At 41.1% G+C, this 22,756-nt stretch overlaps 1 protein-coding gene across 2 annotated transcripts in view; it reads left to right on the top strand.

Annotated features, from left to right (window-relative positions):
* CASD1 (CAS1 domain containing 1) overlaps window positions 1-22,503 on the top strand; it is a 28,282-nt gene extending 5,779 nt beyond the window's left edge. The window contains exons 2-18 of one of the 2 annotated variants that reach the window (XM_074150481.1): window positions 683-779; window positions 1,456-1,576; window positions 3,107-3,151; window positions 4,748-4,810; window positions 5,760-5,804; window positions 6,691-6,814; window positions 8,516-8,730; window positions 9,565-9,990; window positions 10,409-10,498; window positions 11,077-11,196; window positions 13,533-13,689; window positions 14,957-15,036; window positions 16,185-16,286; window positions 17,296-17,436; window positions 18,257-18,334; window positions 19,276-19,368; window positions 20,627-22,503. In XM_074150481.1, coding sequence (XP_074006582.1) covers window positions 683-779; window positions 1,456-1,576; window positions 3,107-3,151; window positions 4,748-4,810; window positions 5,760-5,804; window positions 6,691-6,814; window positions 8,516-8,730; window positions 9,565-9,990; window positions 10,409-10,498; window positions 11,077-11,196; window positions 13,533-13,689; window positions 14,957-15,036; window positions 16,185-16,286; window positions 17,296-17,436; window positions 18,257-18,334; window positions 19,276-19,368; window positions 20,627-20,893 — 2,264 coding nt within the window. In that variant the 3' untranslated portion in view covers window positions 20,894-22,503. Of the gene's footprint in view, window positions 1-682; window positions 780-1,455; window positions 1,577-3,106; window positions 3,152-4,747; window positions 4,811-5,759; window positions 5,805-6,690; window positions 6,815-8,515; window positions 8,731-9,564; window positions 9,991-10,408; window positions 10,499-11,076; window positions 11,197-13,532; window positions 13,690-14,956; window positions 15,037-16,184; window positions 16,287-17,295; window positions 17,437-18,256; window positions 18,335-19,275; window positions 19,369-20,626 lie in introns of those variants that run through there. The other variant, XM_074150482.1, reaches the window with a different exon arrangement.
* The last annotated feature ends 253 nt before the right edge of the window (window positions 22,504-22,756 follow it).

Genomic DNA, 22,756 nt, shown 5'->3' with positions numbered 1-22,756 from the left:
CAGGTACTGGCCATTTCATTCACCACCAGTGTCCTTGTCTGTCGGTGCTCTGAAATGCCAAGTATGACAGAAATGCTGGAGAGCAGCTTCTCTTGCTGTGAGCGCTGTTCCCTGGGTTCAGTTCTGAGGCAGCAGAATCTGACCTGGGGTTTGCTGAAGATAAACCTCACGCATTTCATAACTGAGGTGTTTTATTTACAGGAACTTAAAGTGCCCTGAAACATCCCTGCCTGTAAAGTGATTAATCTTAACTGGTGTAAAACTTCTTGACTGGAAAAAGGTAGCTGCTGTGTATGGTGATTCTGTGTAGAAGATTATTATACTGAGCTGTTGTGTAATTCTTTAATTTCATGTTAGTGTATTCTGGGCAGTAGATAGCACAGTGGCTTGGCATCTTTTGGTGGAAACGCCATTCTATGTCACAGCATCTTCCTGGCAGCAGAAATGGGACCACCAACATTTTGTGGGTGGAGTGATTTACAGAGAGGTGTAGTACAATAACAAGAAGGCAATTTGCAGAAACTTTTTCAAGATGTTTTACCAAAAGTTAAATTTGTTTACTGCTCTTGATTGCATCAATTCCTGTGTTTCAAATATTGTCAGATTATTTTCTTTGACAGCAATGAGGCTGTGTTTTAACTTTTATGTGTCTGAATTCTAATCTTTATATAACATTTTAAAGGTGGTGACACATGTGAGTATCTTCTCTCCAGTGGAAGATTTCTTGGAGAGAAAGTATGGCAGCCCCACAGTTGTATGATGCACAAGTATAAAAACAGGTAAGGAAACTCCTGTTCATCTGCCTGGAAAGAAGAATAATTGCTGTTTGACTGCAGTGTAGTAATTGCAGTGTCGTCTGGTTTTTGCTTTCTAGCTGATCCTCTAGGCTTTCATAAATATATAATATATATCAGAAGGAAGTCTTTTCCTTGTATATTATCTGTGTGTCTACAGTGTTAACTGCAGTTGTATTTATATATAAAAACACAAATAAATGTTGTTGCTAGTAGTACTGACACGTTATGGAGAGCCACAAGAGCTTCATGCCACTCTCAGACTGCTGGAAGGGAGAATGCTGACCTTATGTGTAGAATCACAAGTAAAAAAAATCCCAAATAAAATTACCACTCACTTTTTCCACCTACCTGTAACAGCACTTTATTCTTTAGAATTATGCTGTATATTACTGTTTTGAAACTATTGTGTTTGTAGCACCACAGAGCGGGAAAGCCTGCTTGGCTGTTTGCCTAATCGCGTTAGCAGGAGAGCTTATTTTCATTTCTATGCAAATGACACTGAACTTTTTATTAATTCAGCATGTTTTAAAAAAGATTTATCATTCCTTAGAGCTGGATAGAATGCTTAGAATTATCTATATTGCTCTGTAGATTTTCTAAAAGACTTTCCTAAAATCTAAATTTCCTGTAACATGACGATTGCTGTTTTGTTTTACAGTGAAGCAAAAAATTGCCTCATAGACAAACATATTGTGTTTATAGGAGATTCTAGAATTCGACAGCTGTTCTATTCATTTATAAAACTCATAAATCCTCAAGTCAAAGAAGAAGGAAATAAGGTGAGAGAGTTTATTTTGATGATGGTTTTGTTTCTTTCTTCCTAATTTACCGCATAACTCTTATCTGAACTTCAAAAAGGCAAGAAATTATGCCATTTGCTGGGTTACCCGTCAGGAAGAAGAACCATAGAAAGGTCTTTTGGAGAAGAACGAGATTAAACCAAGATAATTGTTTGGGTACTAATGAGATGATGGGGAATCTGAGAAGTGAACTAGAGAGCTTGAGGGAGAGCTCGCAGCAGTCTGGGAATAAATTATTGAAGCTGACTTGTCCCATAGCAACTTGTGCTTCAGATTTGGCTTCTTGATGAGAAAATGATTGCTCCTTTGTGTGTTTTTAAATAGTAGTAATTCATGCCTTATAATTTGTCATGTTAAATGTCAGTTAAATTGCTGATCTAATCTGTTCATAAAAATCCTTGGGGCAAAGACAGATTTCCAGGTCTAACTTGAGGCTGAAACTAAAAATAGCTTCTGGTCTTACCTTCCTTTTGATGGCTGCTGAGGAGCTGTTTGAATTTGATCAGGAGCAGAAGGTAAGCTGCAGCTGGCGGGCTGGGGGCAGCAAGAAAGGATTTAGCTGTGTCATTTGTCAAACAGAATATTCGTTTCTTTTGCTATATCATTCTCCTTGAGCATCTCCCTTTATGGATGTAGGTACATATGGGAGGGAAAAGATGTTCCACTTTCAACTGTAGGTGAGATTTGTCCATTATTTCGCACTTCTGCTGATTAGAAGGGCAAGCTGGCAGCTTTTTCAGCAGGCAGCAGGCCGTCATTTCCACTCGTCAAAACAAGAAAGCAAGGTTGTTCCCAGCTTGTTGGGCAGTTGCCGTTGCTGCCCAGCAGTGGTGGTGAGAGGACAGAGTGCTGTCGTTGGTTTCTGAGTTGAGAGGTACCTTTTGTCAGGTTTTTATGAAATCGAGTTCTCGGTTTGTGGAAGAGAAATACACTTGTTCTTTCAGACCAGGATTGAAACCAATATGTATTTAGCAATGTTTTAAAGGAGGATTGTGTATGTGGTATTTGACTACTTCCTTTCTGATTTCTTACAGTCTCACCCAGCAAATTTAATAATGCATTCCAGACTTTATTTCTGCTTGAGATTTTTTTTTAAAGTTCTTTAATTAAAACTGTTTCAGTTGTTTTGTGCAAAGGAGATGGGCAGATCAAAAGGAGAGCTAAGGGAAAGGAAGTGTAAGAAAGAAAAATTTTTTTTCCTCATTTTGGGAAGCTAAATTTAGGAAAAAAAAATTATACCTTTGTAACAGAGTGAACAGAAAGCATTTCAGACTTTGTTGGATAGATCTCTTCCAGGAAAAATAACCCTTTATACAAACAGCTTGTTTTTTCAAGAAGGTAACATAAACATTTTGCATTAATATACTGACGAGTTTATACAAGAAAAATCCTTTCTACTGAAGATAAATGTTTGGGTGAGAGCAAATTAACATATGAATGTAAATATTTTTTTTTTCCTTCTGAAAGTCTGTCTTACTTTGGTTTTATTGTTTTGGGTTTTTTTGACAGCATGGAAATATTCCTTTTGAAGATAAATCTGCTTCAATTAAAGTGGTAAGTCATTATCTAGCATTAAATTCCAAGCCATAACAATGCATATTATTATTCATACAATGCAATCCAAATTGCAGTTAGAGCTGGATTTTTCTTTTTGTCGGATCTTATAAGCTGGCCTTCCCAAAAATAGCTTTTACCAGGAAGTTTACTCTTCCCCTCTGGGGCTAACTCCCTTGGAGTGGTAATTGGCATAATTGCCATGGAGCGCTCTTTGCTCTCCCAGCAAGTATTCCTGCCGCTGGTTTTGCATGCAGAAATGACTACAATGTTGATTTTCATGTGGATATTTAAAAAAAGAAAACAAACAAAGTACTCGGGGTTGGGTTTTGTGAGGGGCTCTGTTCTCCTCTGCCCTGGCAGTGGGAATGGTGTCCTCCATTGCTGTCGTTGCTTCCCACGACAGCTGTCAGCAGCGCTGGGGTTCTGCTGGCAGTGGATTTGTTTATTCCCTGGAGACAACTCATTCTGTGTTTGTGAAAACCAAAGCAGCAGTGTATTTGCTGAGTTGTCTGCAAATGAGTTTTCAGTGCTTATTTGTGTCCATGGTTAAGATTTAGGATACAGAAAAACATTTGAAGGTGTGAGCCCATGGCGGTTAAAGCCCATGCTGTCCCACTCTGTTGCCCTTCACAGCATGTCTCTGTGTTTGTGCTGTAACTAGCCCTGGTACAGCTCTGGGGTGGGCTGGTCTGGGAGACAGTGCAGCCAAAAACTCACCTTGTAGGGTTTGGATTTGGTCAGGTCTGGTGTGGCTCATCACATGGTCATGTGAGTGCTGGAAAAGATGGGGCAGAACCCAAGGCGGGACAGAGAGGACAAAGCAGTGGGATTTACCTTGGCGTAGGCTGACACAGAACTACAGCTTTAAAACTCCTCAAGCCTTGGTAGGTGATTTGAGCTTTTGGGAGATGTCTGGGTAGTTAAGAGTATATTTCTAGTCTGCTGCTTCCTTGTTTTAATGCCATATTGCTGTTGACATCACTGACATGGCAGCTGATGACACATTGCCTGTGACCCAATAATCGAAATGTAGAAAATACTTGACCAAAAAAAGAGAAAATCACTGAGAACAAGCAGAGAGTTTAATTTTGCCCTTTCTAGTCATCATACTGATCCGTTCCTTCTTCAGCCGCAGCCGATGGCTGCCTGTAGGTAATGCATTTAATGTGCATAGTGCTATTAGATTTAAACAGATAATAATTTATGAAGCGGTAATGTAAAGTGTTAGGATTTATTTTTGTTTGAAAATTGTGTTTTCAAGCTATCCATCACATTATGTAAATTTCTGGAAGAAAAAAAAAAAACACTTGTTGGTAACAGCTTTGGGAAACTGAGCAAAAAGCAAGTTGTAATAAATAAGTTATAGATGTGAGCTCAGCTTTAGCCCTGATTGCATGGGGAGGTCAAGGACATCCCATTTGGAAGAAGCTAAAAAATTGCCTTCTTGGTGAAATGCCAACTCCTGAGCTACAAATGAAAATTTCTTCTTTTTGTCATGGGGGCAAAGGTGGTTTTTTTCATTTGGTTTTTGTTGGTTTTTTTCTTTCTGTTTTCCATGCTGGACTGACATGCAATTCTGCATTTTTTTTACAGGATTTCTTGTGGTACCCAGAAGTTAATGGGTCTATGAGGCAACGCATCAAATCTTGGACTGAGGTTTGTCTTAAAGAACTGTTAATTTTAGAAAAATACAGCAACTGTCTGAGGGCTACTAACTTTTTTTTTTTTTTTAATAGACACATCTATAATTTCTAGGAATCCAACTACTGTAGCATCTCACATATGTTCAGTCAGTTATGTTCCAGAAATCTAAAATTTAACAGCAAAATAGTAAAAGGGAGACGTTTCATGGTGTGTATGTTTCTGGGCATCTCCTGGTCTCACAAGGATGGCTTCACTTGGGCCAAAAAAAACCCCAAACCAAACCAGAAAAACCCTACTTCCCAGGAGCACATTGATTCGTCCTATTAAGAGCTGAAAGAATTTTACTCTGACTTGATGTTTCTCTTCCTCTTTGTCTGCAATGGCTCCTTTTTTATCTGACCAAACACTTTTGATCTTTATGGGTCCTTTCCAACTTAAGATGTTCCATGATTCTATGATTTAATGTTTGTGTTAATTTGAGTGTTCCAAACTGAAGGACAAAGGCAATTTGGAAAGTCAAGAACGCCTTGATTATTTTTTTTTTCAGTATTTCCCTCAAATTACTTACTAATTATTTTACGTGTTTCAGTTGTGATGTAGGTTGGCATGTTATTAATCATAAAATTATGTATGTAATTGTGATAATGAGTAATATGTTTATAGATTGGAAACTAAATTTCTCTCGTTACTTCCTTTATTGACCTTTAAAAAAGCCTGGAGTTATTTAGTGATGGCCCCTGGTGGTTCTGTTTTTTGCAGATTCTTTGATGTGGAAATGGTGGTATTTCACAAATTGATGTTCTGTGTAATAGATCTGCAGTCTGTTCTTTTGTAACCATTAGCTGATGGACGAGTTGAGTCATAGTTAATTAAGATATGAGTCTTAATTAACCTGCTCAATATAATAATAAGTATAATTTGTGAAAATTTTTAACTATCTTCATTTTACTTTGTGTCTTAGGGTTCTGTGGCAAAACCTCATATAATTGTAGCAGGAGCTGCCACGGTAAGTTATACATATACGGGTATTTTTGTAAAGTAAGTTCTATTAGGATAACCAACTTGGGAGCATAAAAGTTAGGTGATGAAGTTATTAAACCCAATTTATAATAAAAAATATACTCTCAATGAATTTGCTGTTATAACAAGTAGTTGTAAACTATCAGATATATTCTATTATAGCTTATTCTGTATTTATACGTGATGTACAGTACTTGCTCTTCGGCAGCGATGCTGGTTGGTTTCATGAAGTATTCGTTTATATTTGATAACATTCTTAGGAAGTGGGTTAATCAGTGTACTGGCCTACAACAAAATTTTTATGTAGATATGTAGAAATAGCTAGAGAGTTCACTACATTCAGGCTAAACTATTTATTTTTTTTTTTATAGATTTTGATTAAATAAGTATAGATAAAGTAATATTTCAAAAAATACTGAATCTGTTTTTCTTATAGTGTGGGAGATTTTTCAGAAGTTAGGAGAGATTCTTGGGTGGCCGTAGCATTCCCCCAGTCGTATCACATAGAAGATTGATTCAGAAATTAAAATGGCTCTTTTTCTTTTTTTTCCTTTTTTTTTTTTTTTTTTTGCGTATACCTGTAAAACAGATGGAAGTATTTGACTTGATGCCAACGTCTGGTTTTGCTTGCACACATTTCTTGCCAGGGTCAGGTTTCCTTGAGTAAAACCAACTGAACTGGCCATGATTTTTGTATAATATGACTGGCTTTGCTACTTCTTCATTGTTCAAAGTCAAGGGGCTTTTAATTAAAACAGCTTGCATCGTTTCATTTAGGAAAAATCAGATATACGTCATGTTGAATTTTATATACTCCTCATTTAAACGGTCTGAAATTTAAATTCAGCTTCTGAATCTCTTTGTTTCTCCAGTGGTCTATCAAGATTCACAATGGCAGCAACGAAGCCCTCACACAATATAAAATCAATATCACTTCCATTGCACCTCTTTTGGAAAAATTAGCAAAAAGCAGTGATGTTTACTGGGTCTTACAAGGTAAAGTAAAGAACAGCAGGTAACAATCTGTACTGCCACTGCCTCTTGACTCATTCTCTTGTACCCTATGGAAAACTTAGTCCATGCTGCTGACTTGCAGAGGAAAAAGGGTGCTGGTTGAATTCTGGCTATTCCTGCAGCCTTCACTAGCCAGTACCTGATTAGCTGGTGCTACTGATGGAGATTTTAAAGCCCTCTCAGGAAAATCTTTTGCCTTCTGAACTCCTAATTCTGTGTTAGCTCACTCTCAGACTTGATATGCCAGGCCTGTTCTCCCTTTTCTGTGCTCCATACGGGCCTCCTGGGAGTCAAGAACACAAGTGCATAAATCAGCTGTATTCTTGTGTTTGTGTCCAATTAAATTCTCAGATTGCATAAATAATAGGAGAGGTTCAACAAGTGTATCTGTGTGTGTCTAGAATGAATAGACATGCTCCAGAGAATACAGGGAATTTAAGTCTCTAGAATGAAAGGTGCCTTCTGCACACGAAGCACTGGTGAGCTAAGACTGGGAGCCAGAAATCATGGTTCCAGATGAGTCTGTGATATTTTTTATGGTACCAAGCTTACATTCTTCTGCTTTTTTTCAGTAAGTCTAAGGTATGTCTCTGACACTGAACAACAAGCACATAGGTAGGATGTGCTCCTGGTTTCTCTGCCATAAAGGACAGTTCTTATGTTATCGCCCCCTCGGTTAGAAACAGGGGCAGATTTTGAGCCTTGGTAGGAATATACCCAGCTGTACCCTGAGAGCCACATCCAGGGTCCTGTCGAAGCTGGCTCTAGAAGTTAACCTGAATCAGCAGATTGATCTTCTCGCGTTCCTTTCAAAAGCATGTTTATCTACATGGACATGTCCCAGTTGATAAATATCCAGTCCATTTAAATCATTGCTGAGCTGTTTAATGGAGCAAGTAAGAGGAAAAGCAGTCTGTGCACACAGAGTTGTCTAGACATTGATTGTCCAAAAGTAGACATTGAGGTAGCTAAAGTAAATCAACTAAGAGCTTGTAGAGTGTGTATCACCAGAGTTATGAACATCACGAGCTTTTCATAGCAATTTATCAATCTCCAGCTGACCTTTTGATCCAGAACCCCGCATAGCTTTGTGTTAAGCTCTGCATAATTTCTGAAGCCTGTGGGCAATTAAGTGGTGTTCTGTTCTTCTGAAAAACTCAAATTCTACCATCAGTTAATCTGGAATCAACAGGAGCGAGTGGAATATGCTTATGGACTGCGGCATAGAGAAATGAGGAGCTGTTTCTTCTGCAGTAACTGGAGGGTTTGAGAGATTTATTTTTTTTACCCGTGTCTGTTCTGCTGCCTGTCTTCTGTCCTCTTGGCTCTGGAGTCTTTCCTTGGGGGATTCCATTACTGAGAGAAGGCATCAGCAGCTCAGCACTCCAGCATTGTGCTCTCTCCATGGGTGTGGGGAAATAAAACAGGCACTCATGTCTGGCTAAAGGTTTCTAATCTATAAGTACATATGCATGACCAGGGAATGGCAATAAGAGCATTTAATCATAAACAGCTCTCGATACTGCTCTAGTTACTGTGACAGTCACTCAGTCCCCATCGTATGCTTTTTCTGTACCATTGAACTCTTGTGAGTGCCTCAGTGAAAGCAGCCTGGGCAATCTGAGCCAAGTGTGTGTCAGCTATTAACATTAATGTGCCTATTCTTTGTCCTTTCAAATTCAGACCCTGTTTATGAAGACATGCTGAGTGATAGTCGGAAAATGATCACTAATGAGAAAATAGATGCTTATAATGAAGCAGCCGTTCGTATTCTGAACAGCAGCTCCCGAAATTCAAAGGCTAAAGTTAAATTATTCAGTGTATCAAAATTGATAGCACAAGAAACCATCATGAAGTCTGCAGATGGCCTGCATCTCCCTGAATCAAGCAGAGATACAGTAAGTGTTTTTATCACTTGTCAACCTTAAAAAGTAATAATAGTAAAAGAAGATTGTAAGTGAGTGTTGTGAAGTGCCACATGCTGTGGCTGTAGTGAGGACCTGCAGGTTCTTCAAGAAACTCAGGAGTTCTCAAAGGTGGGAGCGCAGTCGGTTATATAGGATGTTTAAAGAACATAACGGCAAACACAGTAGTGTGTAGCTATTTTGAAATAGCTGTTAATCTGCTCCTCATTTTAGATCCCGAGTGCAAACGTCATGCCCTCATCTGCATGAATGAGTTGGAGTGATAATGATTTTTAAAGTGGTGCTAAGAAATCAGTCTTACCTTTTCCCCTATGTGCCCATATCATTTTGTTTAGTAAGGAGCATGAAAAGGCTAAGAAAACACACAGTATGCATCTTCCTGGGTTCGCAGACTGCCACTGACTGTATTTCTTAGTTTATCTTTAACCTAGCGACTTACCTACACACGTGTATATGTGCCTGCAGTGAGCCCCACTTTGTCCGTCTGCCCTTCCTGTGACTGAGCTCTCCCGCCGTGTCACTTCTAGTTGAGAGGGCAGAGAGAAGCCTTCTGCTGGAAGGATTAGGATTAGCTCTTTTTGCTCCCCTTAAGAAGCTGAAGGGTTTCCTGTTTGGAAGAGGTGTTTTGACTCTACTGTTGAATGCAACTGGATATATGAGGGTACTGTGAAACTTCATCTGTGTCATGATAAGGGAGAATTGCAGATGTTTTATGTCAGTGCATGATCTAGAAGAAAATTTCTTACGATGAAAATGATCTTTATTAGAGATCTTTATTATCGACAAAGCTGTCTGTTCCTTTGACAGAATGCGATGATTCTTATGAACGTCTACTGCAATAAGATAATGAAGCCCATTGATGGCTCCTGCTGTCAGCCTCAGCCTCCTCTCACTCTCATACAGAAGTTGGCTTTCTGTTTCTTTACTTTCTCCATTATTGGATATTTAATTATCAGTTTAATTCATCGGAATAATTTTCGGAAGAACAAATCATGCACGGACTTGGAAAGTGGAGAGGAGAAGAAACCTGCCATCAGCACTCCTAACGTTTCTACTTTGGAGATGCTCTTACACTCGTTCTGCAAACTGGGTCTAATCATGACCTATTTTTATCTATGTGACAGAGCAAATCTTTTCATGAAGGAAAATAAATTTTATACACATTCGTCTTTCTTCATACCCATCGTCTATATCTTGGTTTTGGGGGTATTTTATACCGAAAATACCAAAGAGGTAATGATCATGTTGACGTCCTAATTCTAACATTGTTTCCCAGTTTAAGTGTAAATAACTAATTGCTAAATATTTAAATTTTCAAAGTTAGTATAACACATCTGCAAAAAATGCGCTCACAAGCAATGTAACTTTTGGGTGGAATTATATGCAAAAAGTTCTTGGGAGTGTATGGGTAGGGGCACTTTCAGCCACTGTCATTGTCACTCACTCAGATCAGAAGTGAGAGAGCTCAGATTGGAGAGGGTGTCGCGCACGTTGAAATCTGGCAGAGCTGTGTCCACTAGACAGAAGTTCTTTTACACTTGAGACCTATTTACCCATAAAGTGGTTTATTGTTTTGAACTTTTTCTCCTCATTTTGTAGATGTTCGTTGTACTTTTTGGAATAGCAACACTCTTGTTTTGTTTTGCATTAGACTAAAGTGTTAAATAGAGAACAGACTGATGAATGGAAGGGCTGGATGCAACTTGTTATTTTGATTTATCATATCTCTGGAGCAAGCACTGTAAGTCATTTGAATTTCATATTTTTTCTAAAAGTGGGAGTGCAATTTGGGTATGTTACTTCACAAGAAAGATAGTACAAATATGTATTAGAGTTGAATAGAATGAATAACTCATGCTGTTGTTCCTGTAGTTTTAAAAATACTATTAGCAAAGTTAGTTTTTCTCTCTATTTAAATGTAGATTTCTTTGATAAGAGCATTTTATGCATCAATTAGCCAATGAAAATACATACTTGTTTCCTCTCAGTAGAATATGACATTAGTTTAATTGCTAGCGATGCTTTGTTTTTATGTGTGGAACATGAAACCACTGAAGGTAAGCGTCTGAAGAGCCTTTCTTAACCCTCCCTTACCTGGTTACAGGATACGGAAAGCATAGAGCAGTTAATAGCAGAAACTCATTTTAACACCAGAGAGGTCAGGGCGACAAAAGGGCTTAGTAAGAACCTGGGAAACGCAGCATAATTTTTCTTTTATTAGTTAAACCTAATTTACTGCAATGCAGAAAAAGCATAAAATAAAGGGGTAGAAAGGAGAATCCAAAGCATTAATAAAAGGGACTTTATTTTTCTCGACAGTTTTTGCCGGTGTACATGCACATTCGCGTTCTGGTTGCTGCATATCTGTTCCAAACGGGTTACGGACACTTCTCATATTTCTGGATAAAAGGGGACTTCGGTGTATACAGAGTGTGCCAGGTATGATTATCCACTTACCAGTTTTTATAAAGAAATTTGTTCAGGTAATGAAATATCCACTCTACACCCGTACTCCCTAAATAATGTGGTAGGAGATTGCTTAACCCAGGCTTGCACATTGGAAATGGCTGCTGTTTCTATGTAATCTGACAGGTTTAATCCACAGTGTTTATCTAATACAAATATATACCATATAAATGTAAAAATGTAAGTATGTAGACTTTAAAATATCAAGACAGACACTTTCCACTATATAGAAGTGGAGCCTTCATGGCAGTAGCAGTTTACAGTGTATAGCAATATATAGGTAAGGATCCAGGCAGGGTTGCTGTCAGCAAAGAGGGGTATCATTGCCAGCACACTAATTTGTGAAATCTTTCTGGATTTATTCCGTGGATACTGGAGAGTGAGTGGTTTTCCTGAGGAGCTGCGATGTTCTGGATCGCCCTCTGAACAGCCTTTCTCCAGTTCCCACTGAGAACCTCAGGTGGTGTGAGTGTTCTCAGCTCCTCTTCCCTGCTGACAAAAAAACCTTACAGATTTCCCAAATTAGCCATTGGAAATAGAATCACAGAATCTTCATGGTTGGAAGGGACCTTTGAGATCATCGAGTCCAACAAAAAAAAAAACCCCAAAACAAAAAAACACCAAAAAAACCCCCAAAAACCACAAACGGACACAACCCATCAATCTCGGGCACTAGAGCATGCCCTGAAGTGCCACGTCTACACGTTTCTTAAATACCTCCGGGGATGGTGACTCCACCACCTCCCTGGGCAGGCTGTTCCAGGGCCTGACCACCCTCTCAGTAAAGTCATTCTTCCTAATATCTAATCTAAACCTCCCCTGCCCCAACTTCAGACCATTTCCTCTGGTCCTGCCATTATTCCCTTGGGAGAAGAGGCCAACACCCACCTCTCTACACCCTCCTTTCAGGGAGTTGTAGAGGGCAATGAGGTCCCCCCTCAAAATACTTCATTTTGCTTCTCTCACCCTGTTCTTAAAACATGTCTGCTCCATGTTGATATTTTCCTGTGTGTTTGGGTTTTTTTAGTTACTGGGGTGTTTCTGTTAGAGTTTTCTTATACAAGTAAATGATAAATGTTTGGTGAATCCAGGGGACGCTTGTGTACAGAACTTCTGGTGTTGGCCTCTCCTGTGAATAGAGGGAGTTACTCAGCGGATTGGTTTGCTGGCTCCCAGCATGGCAAGCCTTTATGTAGACGGAACAAACGTTGCCTTGTCTCTGATTTAAATTGAAGTGATTTCCACTTGCTTAAATTTTTAACACTTCCAATTTTTGTGTGCGCTTTGGAATTTTCCTCACTTGTTGGTGAACTGAAAAACTCCCTGACTGGTTAGTTGGGGCCATGAATAGCGTCCCAAAGCACTTGTGATGTCTGTCTTTCCTTCAGATGAGTGATCTTTTGGATCCGTTAAAGAAACTCTTCACATTGCTATTTTATTTAGTATCCAGCTGTTTTGCACTGAAGTAGATTATGAATACATGAACAAGAGCCATCGCTGTAGTATTTATTGCCTCTTTCAAGACATAGCAAAGTTGCCAAATGTTTTACCTTACTTTTTCTTTCATTCTCAACTGAGAATTTGCTGGGTTGGGGGTTTTTTTGTTGGGACAGGTAGTTCTGTATAACTATGATTAACCCTTTGATAGACAGAATAGGGTCAGAAATACCACAACTCTTTCTTTAGAGACAGATGAAATTTCACAAAAGTATCAGATGTATCTGCTGCCTTTGAAAAACAAATATGCAGGAGTTGTTTTGGTTTTTTTTTTGTCATTTAAAACTGGTGTTTTTCTTGGTCCAAAAGCCCTTTCAGTTACGGTTTTGAGTTTTCACTCAAAGTGCAAAATAAGGAGAAAACAAAAACTTTCCAGATTTTTTTTTTGGTCATTTTCCAAAGACAGTGTATTGGAGCCTACGCTTGTTAATAAAGAAAAAGAATTTTCACACTGTGACAGTTCTGCAGAACATTCCTATTTTTGTTTTCCCTCCCAGGTTTTGCAGGGTGTGCTGTGGTGGTTTAAAAAATTAAAAATAAATCTTTAGTTGGTGTTAAGTGTTGTGCTCTCATGTACCTCAGGTCGTAGTGCTTATTAAAGGTACGGGTGCAGCACATTGCCCTGGCTTTAGCTGAGCCCAGCTGCTACGGCGTGAAAGCAAAGTATTAGGTTTTTGATGTTCCCTGAGATGCTTTTCCCCTGTTTCAACTGAAATATAAGCAGCGTGTGAGGAGAAACACGTCCCGCGTCTCTTGTAGCTTTGCCTCTGGGTTTATGTACCCTCTGCCTTCTCTCCTCTGACTCCCTCCAGGTTTTATTTCGTCTCAATTTCTTGGTGGTGGTGCTGTGCATCGTGATGGACCGGCCCTACCAGTTCTACTACTTTGTGCCCTTAGTCACTGTCTGGTTTATGATCATTTATGCCACCTTGGCTGTATGGCCTCAGGTAGTCCAGAAGAAAGCAAATGGTAAGGGATTTTTTTTTCCCCCTCCTGCTATAAACCATTTGTATGTTACTACAAATGATAACCATAAAGAAAATGTATTGTTGGTTCATCTCATCTCTTTTAACATAGTAAAAATGCGTTAAACAGCTGCTCACAGAAATGTGGTTTGTCTCAGGTGAATTATATGTCAGTTGGAAAATGCAACAGCTGATAACTAAAGTCTGTCGCTGGTTACAGCAATATTAGTATATGTTTTAATAGGTTTTGCCCATCAGAAATCTGTGGTATCAAGAGTTGTAGTGTTACTGAATGCAAACTGAACACAGGCAGTGTGATCCGTGCCAGCTGGGGGTGTTGCTGCAGCGTGGCATGGGCACGGCAGGGACAGGCAGTGCTCAGGCTTCCCCATGTCCTGCCAGACCAGCACCTGAGGGTTGTTATCTTTGTGTCTTAGATTAAGGGAACTGTCAGATGTGTGCCTTGTGATACTGATATTTTAAAGAAAAGTTGAACTGAAATCCCAGTTTATTTTATTTTTATTTATTTATTTAAATATATAAATAAATATATATTTACATATCTATTTACATATATATTTTTATTTATTTAACTATATAAATATATATATTTACATATATATTTTTATATATTTTTTATATTTTTATTTATATCTATTTAGTTTATTTTATGCATTGCAGTTGATTTGAAGAGCTGTCATCATGTAGTAAATGCTTATTATTTAATTCACCTAAATTAGAACTAAAACCTTAAGATTCTTAGATCCTTCTTCCCTACTGATGGAGCAATATCCAAATTTTGTAGTCTGCAGATATGACAATGGACTATATCAAATGTCAGCTAGGAATAGACGCTGCAAAAATATAATTAGAGAGAGCTTTACAAGATCTCTCAAAGGCAAATAGCTCCATTATTTATATTTATTTTTTTTCTACTAAGGCACTTGTGTTGCAGATACAGAGCAATGAAGGGTGTGTACTTGGGAGCAGGAGCGTACTGGGAAACTAGGAAATCTCACTGACAGACTTAATTTAGGATCAGTAGGCTGTTAATTGCTGTGAATGCTTATTTTAGTTGCTTAAAGTAAAATTCAATATGAAAGTGCAGATAGTGATAAAATACTGCTAGTAATGTTTGACCGTTTATTTGTGAATGTATCTCTTAGTAAGCATAGCTGCACTAAATAATTAGCAATTATGATTTAATGTGTCCTGGGTTTTGCTATTGAAAAATTGATGACTTTATACTGATTAATTTATTTCTTCCTCAGGGCACTGCTTGTGGCACTTGGGTTTGCTGCTGAAGCTGGTTTGCTTACTGACATGTATATATTTTCTGTCGTATTCTCAGGTTTGTAAATTTTGACTATTTTTATCCTTAACTACCTAGGAGTATGTTACCTATCTCTACTTTTAATGTGCTCATAATTGTATATTTACTCCTGTACCATAAATACAGAAGAAAAAAAAAAGGGAACCTTTCTGATTGACAAGCGGCTGAATATGAGCCGGCAGTGTGCCCAGGGGGCCAAGAAAGCCAACGGCATCCTGGCTTGTGTTAGAAATAGTGTGACCAGCAGAAGCAGGGAGGTGATTGTCCCCCCTGTACTCAGCCCTGGTGAGGCCACACCTGGAGTATTGTGTCCGGTTTTGGGCACCTCAATCCAAGAGAGATGTCGAGGTGCTGGAGCGAGTGCAGAGGAGGGCAACGAAGCTGGTGAAGGGCCTGGAAAACAAATCCTATGAAGAGCGGTTGAAGGAGCTGGGACTGTTTAGTATGAGGATGAGGAGGCTGAGGGGAGACCTCATCGCCCTCTACAACTACTTGAAAGGACACTGTAGAGAGGTTGGTGCTGGTCTCTTCTCACAGGTAATTAGCAATAGAACGAGAGGGAATGGCTTCAAGCTCCAGCAGGGTGGGTTTAGACTGAACATTAGGAAAGAATGTTTCACAGAACGAGTGGTCGGGCATTGGAACAGGCTGCCCAGGGAGGGGTTGAGTCACCATCCCTGGATGTGTTTAAGAGCCGTTTAGATGTGGTGTTGGGGGATATGGTATAGGGAAAAACTTTGTAGAGTAGGGAAGATGGTTGGACTCTATGATCCCAAGGGTCTCTTCCAACCTGAATGATTCTATGATTCTGTTTCTGTTCATATGTGAGTTGGTGTGGGTGCTGGAAAAAACACAATTCTCTGGCTTACTCGTTTGTGTGTAATACTTGAGTGTTTATTACAAATGTAATAAACGGAAAGGCCCATGCTCTGAAGGGAAAGGCCTGCAGGGCAAACGGGAAGCAAAACCCAAATCCTCTCTCAGCTGAAGAAGTATTTTTGGGTGGTTTTTAATTTCTTTTGTTGAGGGAGTACCTGTTATTTTGGTAATGCCACGTAGCCGGTGAAATAAGGATGTGGTGATATTAGAAGGCAGCCTGTTGATTTATATTTGATCAATGTGGTTGACGTCGGTGTTGATGCCTCTACTGGGTTTATTTTTTACAGGGTGCATTTGAGAAGATCTTTTCCTTTTGGCCACTCTCCAAGTGTTTTGAACTGAATGGGAATGTCTATGAATGGTGGTTTAGGTGGAAACTGGATCGCTATGTATGTACCATTTCCAAAAATTTTATATATTTTTTTATATATATTTATTTTATATATATATTTATTTAAAATTTATTTAAATATATATTTATATATTATTTCATAAATTTAAATACACTTTAAAGTGTATTTTTTTAATTAGGGGGTGGAGGGAGGGCTTGTTTTCCTTTCCTCCAGGGAAAGCAGGAGTTTGTCCCCCTGGATGGTTTAACAGAAGGCTAAGCTGCATCCACCTCACTCTGCAAACATCTGTCGGAGCCTCGCTTAAAACATGGGGCTTGATTTATTTGCGAATCCTGCTTAGTTTGCTTTAAAGAAAAAAAAAAGTCATAAAGTGACCTAGATTTGTCTTTTCTCAAAAATTTTACTGTGAAAATGTACCCCCTGTAGCACTTCAGGCTGTAGGCATGCAGGGGGAATTATGTAGTGGCTTTCTTAGTAATGCTTTCTGAAAGTCGTATCAGTTAGGGATATATTTCTTTTAAGGTAACCTTTAAAACACTGTCAGAATCAGGGCCTTGATGCCAAAAGCCGATTATTCCTGCACATATTTTCAAATGGTTTTGCAGTGGGAAAGTGCTTTGGCTCTGCCCAAGGGTGGTGTCTGGGGGACGGAGGCACTGGTGGCGTCTCGGGAACATTCTCACCAGCCAGATCCCGGTGGCTTTTCCCCAGAGAAGGCCTTTTCCAGGCTGGCACAGATTGCAGAGGGGACAGGAGATACTGGAGAGCTTCTTGAGATTTCCTTGCCGTGCCTGTAGCGCTCAGTGAAGCCTTCCTGAGAGTGCTTCAGTCATCGTTTCTGAGCTGAGGTACAAATGCAGCTCATGGCAGTGGAGTGGAGAAAAGCCTCGGTTTGTTTGCTTCACTAAATTTGGGAAAAGACCTTTTTACACCTGAGTTTTGGTGTTACAGATAGTTTCTCCTGTAGCCTTTCTGTTAAGGGTTTGTACCTGAAGTACTTGTAAAAGCCATGAAATATTCATTGCGTTCTGTTTGTCTTTTACAGGTGGTTTTTCATGGGATGCTGTTTGCTTTTATTTATCTGGCACTGCAGAAGCGTCAGATGATCTCAGAAGGAAAGGGAGATCCTCTTTTCTCCAGCAGAGTTTCAAATGTTCTATTATTTATTTCAATTGTATCCTTTCTGGTACGTACCGAGTATAACTAGCACAATCAGGTTGGTAAATCTCTGAAGAATAAGTTTTCTGAAGTTCTTTTTTAGGAAATATATTGATTTTAAAAAAGCAAATCTTGATCTGGAGATATTTCAGCTGCGGTTCTGTGCACAGCCCTACCTGTCTGCTCACTCAAATATTTATCCTTTCAGTCAACTGTAGATGAAAACATCATCGCTTTTTCGGGTCGTTGCAAAGGCTACAAGAAAGCAGGATGATAAAAATGATCTGGTAGATAAGGCGGCTCTAGTCTCGGCTCTTGCCTGATGTCTGTGTGAGGAATGAACGAACGGTCAGCGCCGGGGCTGCACCGCGGGGTGTCAGTGGGCAATGGGATTGTCTCCAGTCCTTCTCCGTCGGCTGCGGAGAGGGATTGGAGACAGACACAGAACTAAACAGAGTGTCGTTTTTTTCTCTTGCTGCTACACTTCTTAGTGACCAGCTGCTGCTGCAGCACTTCAGAAGAGCTTACCTCTGGTTTCGTTTTGAAATGGTACATATAGTGGACTGATAGGACAAGAGGAAATGGCCTCAAGCTGTGCCAGGGGAGGGTTAGGATGGATATTAGGAAAAATTTTTACCCTGAAAGGGTTATTAAGCCTTGGGATGGGCTGCCCAGGGAAGTGGCTGAGGCACCATCCCTGGAGGGATTTAAAAGACGGGTTGACACGGAGCTTAGAGACATGGTTTAGTGATGGTTTTTATCAGAGTTATGTTGATGGTTGGACTCGATGATCTGAAAGGTCCCTTCCAACCCAGACCATTCTATGATTCTGTGATTCTATCTTTTAGACCTACTCTATTTGGGCCAGTAGCTGTAAAAACAAGACAGAGTGCAATGAATTACATCCTTCTGTTTCTGTGGTACAGGTAATTATCACTCTAGTCCTTTTCCTTACGGTGATAGTCTCTACTCTGTTCTTATTTGGGCTTTTAAAGATATTTTTGCGTTAGCGTGGAATGTCAGACAGTGAGCTTCATTCTCCTGTCTGAGAGTGGAGAAGGGTTTAACTCCGTTGCTCGCTGTTTGTCAGTGCCTCTGAGCACTGAGATCCCATGGTGTGGTTGGGCTTTTGATGAACCCCGATCTCCTTAGCACTGTTTAAGTCCAAACCCAGCTTTTGCCCGGTGGCATGGCAGTGGGAGAGCAGCAGGGACACACGGGTGTTTGGGGGGTGTTAGTGCAGGAAGCCACCTCTGGGACCCTGCAGACACTTTTAGACAGAGAAGAAGTGGCCCACGGGGACGTGCGTGTGGTTTTCTTAAGTTTAGATTTTCCTCTGGTTGTGTCCCTTGCCCCAGTGTACCCCAGCTCTCTGACTGTTCCCTGTTTTATTTAACGGTTTGCCCTGCTCTCTTGAGGGGCAGCATGTGTACCTTAATTTTTTTAATACTCATTTGTCCATCTTGACACCTTCTCTTTAAAAATTGGGGGTTACCTCAGATTTGTGGCCGCCTTCTTTTGAGGCTGGCGGGGTGTAACGTGCTCTGTGGCGGTGCCTCCCAAGTGTACGGTGACATCTGTCAGCGTCGGGGCCACCGTTCTACTGAAGGTGTAAATGTGACTTGCTCTGCTCTAACAGTGTGTGTGAGAGATCTGCGGTTTCAAGCCCTGCTTGGTGAAGTGTAAACTGCATGGATTATTATTTGCTTCATATATTTATTAGATTTTAAAGAAAATTAAATGCATGATGCGCTTCAGTTTAGAGAGGGAAAATGAATGCATCTTCTTTGTGTGTGTGTAACCTGCCTGTCATCCGGTCACCTTTTTTTTACCTTCTTTTTTTTTTTTTTTTTAAAAAAAAAAAAAGATTTTAGCTTTCATCCTCATCAGGAACATTCCCGGCTATGTCCGATCTGTGTATAGCTCCTTCTTCGCCTGGTTCGGCAAGATCTCCCTCGAGGTAAGTGGAATGATCGGAGGTTCAGTGAATTGACACTTAGAGCTGTGAGGAGGCTTTGTCACCTAAACTGTGGGGTGACACGGGAGTAGGGAAGGCGTGTGTTGGGTTATTCAGTGCCACGCTGTTTCACCTCTCCTGGCATCGCAGCTTCCCTCTGCGCTTACAAACCACAGCTGAAACATCGGCCTCCCAGCGCCCAACCGATGTCTTACGCTGGTCTGGGGGGAGATGGGGGCTGTGGGAGCAGGGATTCAAGGCTGGAGCGAGCTCTGGCACGGGCGCAGGTGGGAGGTGAGAATTCAGGGCAGCTGAGGGACCAGCAGGAGCTACGCTGAGCGGAGTGACTACTGCTGGGAATGTCCTTCCTGCGCTGATAAACAAATGGAACTCCCCCAACCAACCCCTTCTCAGTGCGAACGTGACCTTGTTCCATCCAGTGTGTATTCTGAAACAGTGGGAATTATCTGGTGTTCCATTTTATTTGTTGTTTAGTAATATTAAATGGTTAATGTTATTGTATTACTAAAATAGATTTTCAAAAGGGAAAGGAACTTGTCGGAGGAACCCATTGTAACACAGTGTCGATGTCACACACGGTTTTGAGATTATTTTTTTTTAAGGATCCCATTTTCAGTGTTCTGATTCCTGGTGAACTGAGGGACTTGGGTCTGTTTAGTCTGGAGAAGAGCAGACTGAGGGGGGATCTGAGCAACACCTATAAATACTCAACGGGTGGTTGTCAGGAGGATGGGGCCAGTCTTTTTTCAGTGGTGCCCAGGGACAGGACAAGAGGGAACGGGCACAAACTTGAACATAAGAAGTTCCATCTAAACATGAGGAGGAACTTCTTTCCTGTGAGGGTGGCAGAGCCCTGGAAGAGGCTGCCCAGAGAGGTGGTGGAGTCTCCTTCTCTGGGGACATTCAGACCCACCTGGACACGTTCCTGTGGGACCTGCTCTGGGTGACCCTGCTCTGGCAGGGGGTTGGACTGGATGATCTCCAGAGGTCCCAACCCCAACCGTTCTGTGATTCTGTGAACTCCAACATGCTGATTGGCTCCCGGGACCGTTGTGTTCCTCAGCAGTTGAAGCATTATCTTTATTTGCAGGCGCGTTAGGTCAGCCCCTCACAGAGACGCAGTGCCTGAGCGGAGGCTGTTCTGACCCCGTGGAGACAATGTAATAATTATATGTCTTTATATAAATAAAAAATATCTATATATTTAAGTATTATTAAGGACGCTCTTATCTTCTCTCAGCTCTTCATCTGCCAGTACCACATCTGGCTGGCGGCAGACACCAAGGGCATCCTGGTGCTCATTCCCGGGTACCCCATGTTCAACGTCCTGGTCAGCACTTTCATATTCGTGTGCGTGGCCCACGAAATCTCTCAGATCACCAACGACCTGGCGCAGATTGTGGTTCCGAAAGACAACTCCACTCTGCTGAAGAGGCTGCTGTGCGTAGCTGGGTTTTTTTCGGGACTTCTCCTCTTCTCAGCGATGCAAGAGCAGTCGCGGCATTAACTTGAAGAGATTCTTGGGAACTTTCTTCAGGTTTCCTGTGTGTCTGCCTGAACCGGAATTCTCAACTGGAGGTACAAGAAGACATTTAAATTATGTGTGTGGAAAAATGTATATAGTGCAGATGTACATATTTTGTGTGGAAACGGCCTTCTCGAGTCACCCGAGGGACGAGAATGCACTGGACAGAACTGCATGTGAAAACGAGTCTTTTCTACTGGATTTGTGTTTACAAACCCCTCTGGAGGTGGCACCAAGAGGTGAAGTGGTTTAACGACCCCGTGTGCGTGTCCCGGGATCCCCGGGGCCGGGGAGCGGGAGTTCCAGGCGGCTGTGGGGAACGCGGGCTGTCACCGTCCTCAGCCGGGGACAGGAGGGCAAACCTGGGATCGCTCCCCGAGGGAGACCCTCAGCCGGCCCGGAGCACGGCGTTACTGCTCAACCGGGGCGGCGCTCCCAGCAAACGGTCAGTTTTTTGTTTGGAAATGAGTATTTTGGGTGGATATAGTGTGCGTTAGATGAAACCCTTTATACGTGGAAATAAGAAACCATCACCAGTTCAGTGATTTAGGATTATATACAAGTTTACATCATGTTTTATGGGTTGTTTTTTTTTTAGGAATTTAAGATGTTTTCAGCAAATAGTGTGAATTCTGAGGTGAATTTTTTTTATAAAGAATTTTTTTTTCCCTAAAATGGTTTGCTTTTTCATACGTTTTTCACCAATTGATTTAACTGTGTACAACCCTCTGTAAAATCTCCAAATCGCTTTGCTGTCGGTGGCTTTGGTTCAAGTGGTATTTTGACCTCTCCTTGCTTTCTCGCTGCATTCTTCTGCTGGTTACTCGTTGGCGGTCAGAGCCACGAGCGCAGTGTTGTTCTCCGAGCGTGCGTGCCATTACGTGTGATTATAAACAACGCGGATCCCGATTGGTACCGGATGGGCCGTCGTGGACATGCGTTTCATCTCACCCCGGTTAAAAAATGGAATTCAAACTCGCAGCCACCACCGAGTGCAAAAAAAAATTACGTAAAGAACAGCTTCAGTTACGTTTCTTTGGTGGAGAATCAGGTTCCTTTAAAGAATGACCAGTCACTCATCATGGAAGAGAAAACGAATCGTTGGCTTCCCCCGGATTCAGGAGTTTTACTAATTCTAATTTTGAAGCTACTGGGAGGACGCTCAGCCGTGTGGTGTTTGTGTGCGACTGCCCGCGTTTGGGACGTGTTAAACTCCTCCGTCGGGGCGTGCGAGCGGCTGAAGGAGGCGGTGCCGGTGAGCGCTGGGGGGGGACAGGACCCAGGACCTTCATCTACGCCAGTATTAGGAGCAATGGGGAACGGTGAGTTCAAGGGATAATTTTTGTTTTGTTCTTCACAACTTAAGTATTGTAGATATAATGTTATTTATCTGTTGTACAGACTTGGTCAAAAGATTTATTTTTAATGTTGGAAATAATGCACTTGTTTACTATGACTGTACGTGGGATAAATATATTTTCTTTTCAGGTTATGTAAAAAGATGATGTAATTTAAACATGAAATAAATGTGCTGTGGATGCTTATTTTTGTAATGGGAGCAGCATCAATTAAGTAAAGACTCGTTATTGCTCGAGTTCCCTCTTGTGCCTGCCTTAAATCGCAGACGTGTCTCCGGAGTGGTGGTTTGGGTATTACTGTTCCAGCTGAGGGGCAGATTCTCACAAAGGGTTTCAGATGCGATGGAGGGAGATTCCTCTGCAGTGAATCCCGCTGTCCGGGTCGGAGGGAATTGAAGCCAGTTCCCCCCCAGGAGCTGGGGCTTCAGCAGAATCCACGGCCCCCACGGGGGGGGGTGAATACTCTTTCCCCCAGGGTTACAAGCCC

This window comes from Numenius arquata, chromosome 7 (genome assembly GCF_964106895.1).
Source record: "Numenius arquata chromosome 7, bNumArq3.hap1.1, whole genome shotgun sequence".
Classification (NCBI taxonomy): Eukaryota; Metazoa; Chordata; class Aves; order Charadriiformes; family Scolopacidae; genus Numenius; species Numenius arquata.
This window is presented reverse-complemented; position numbering and strand designations above follow the sequence as displayed.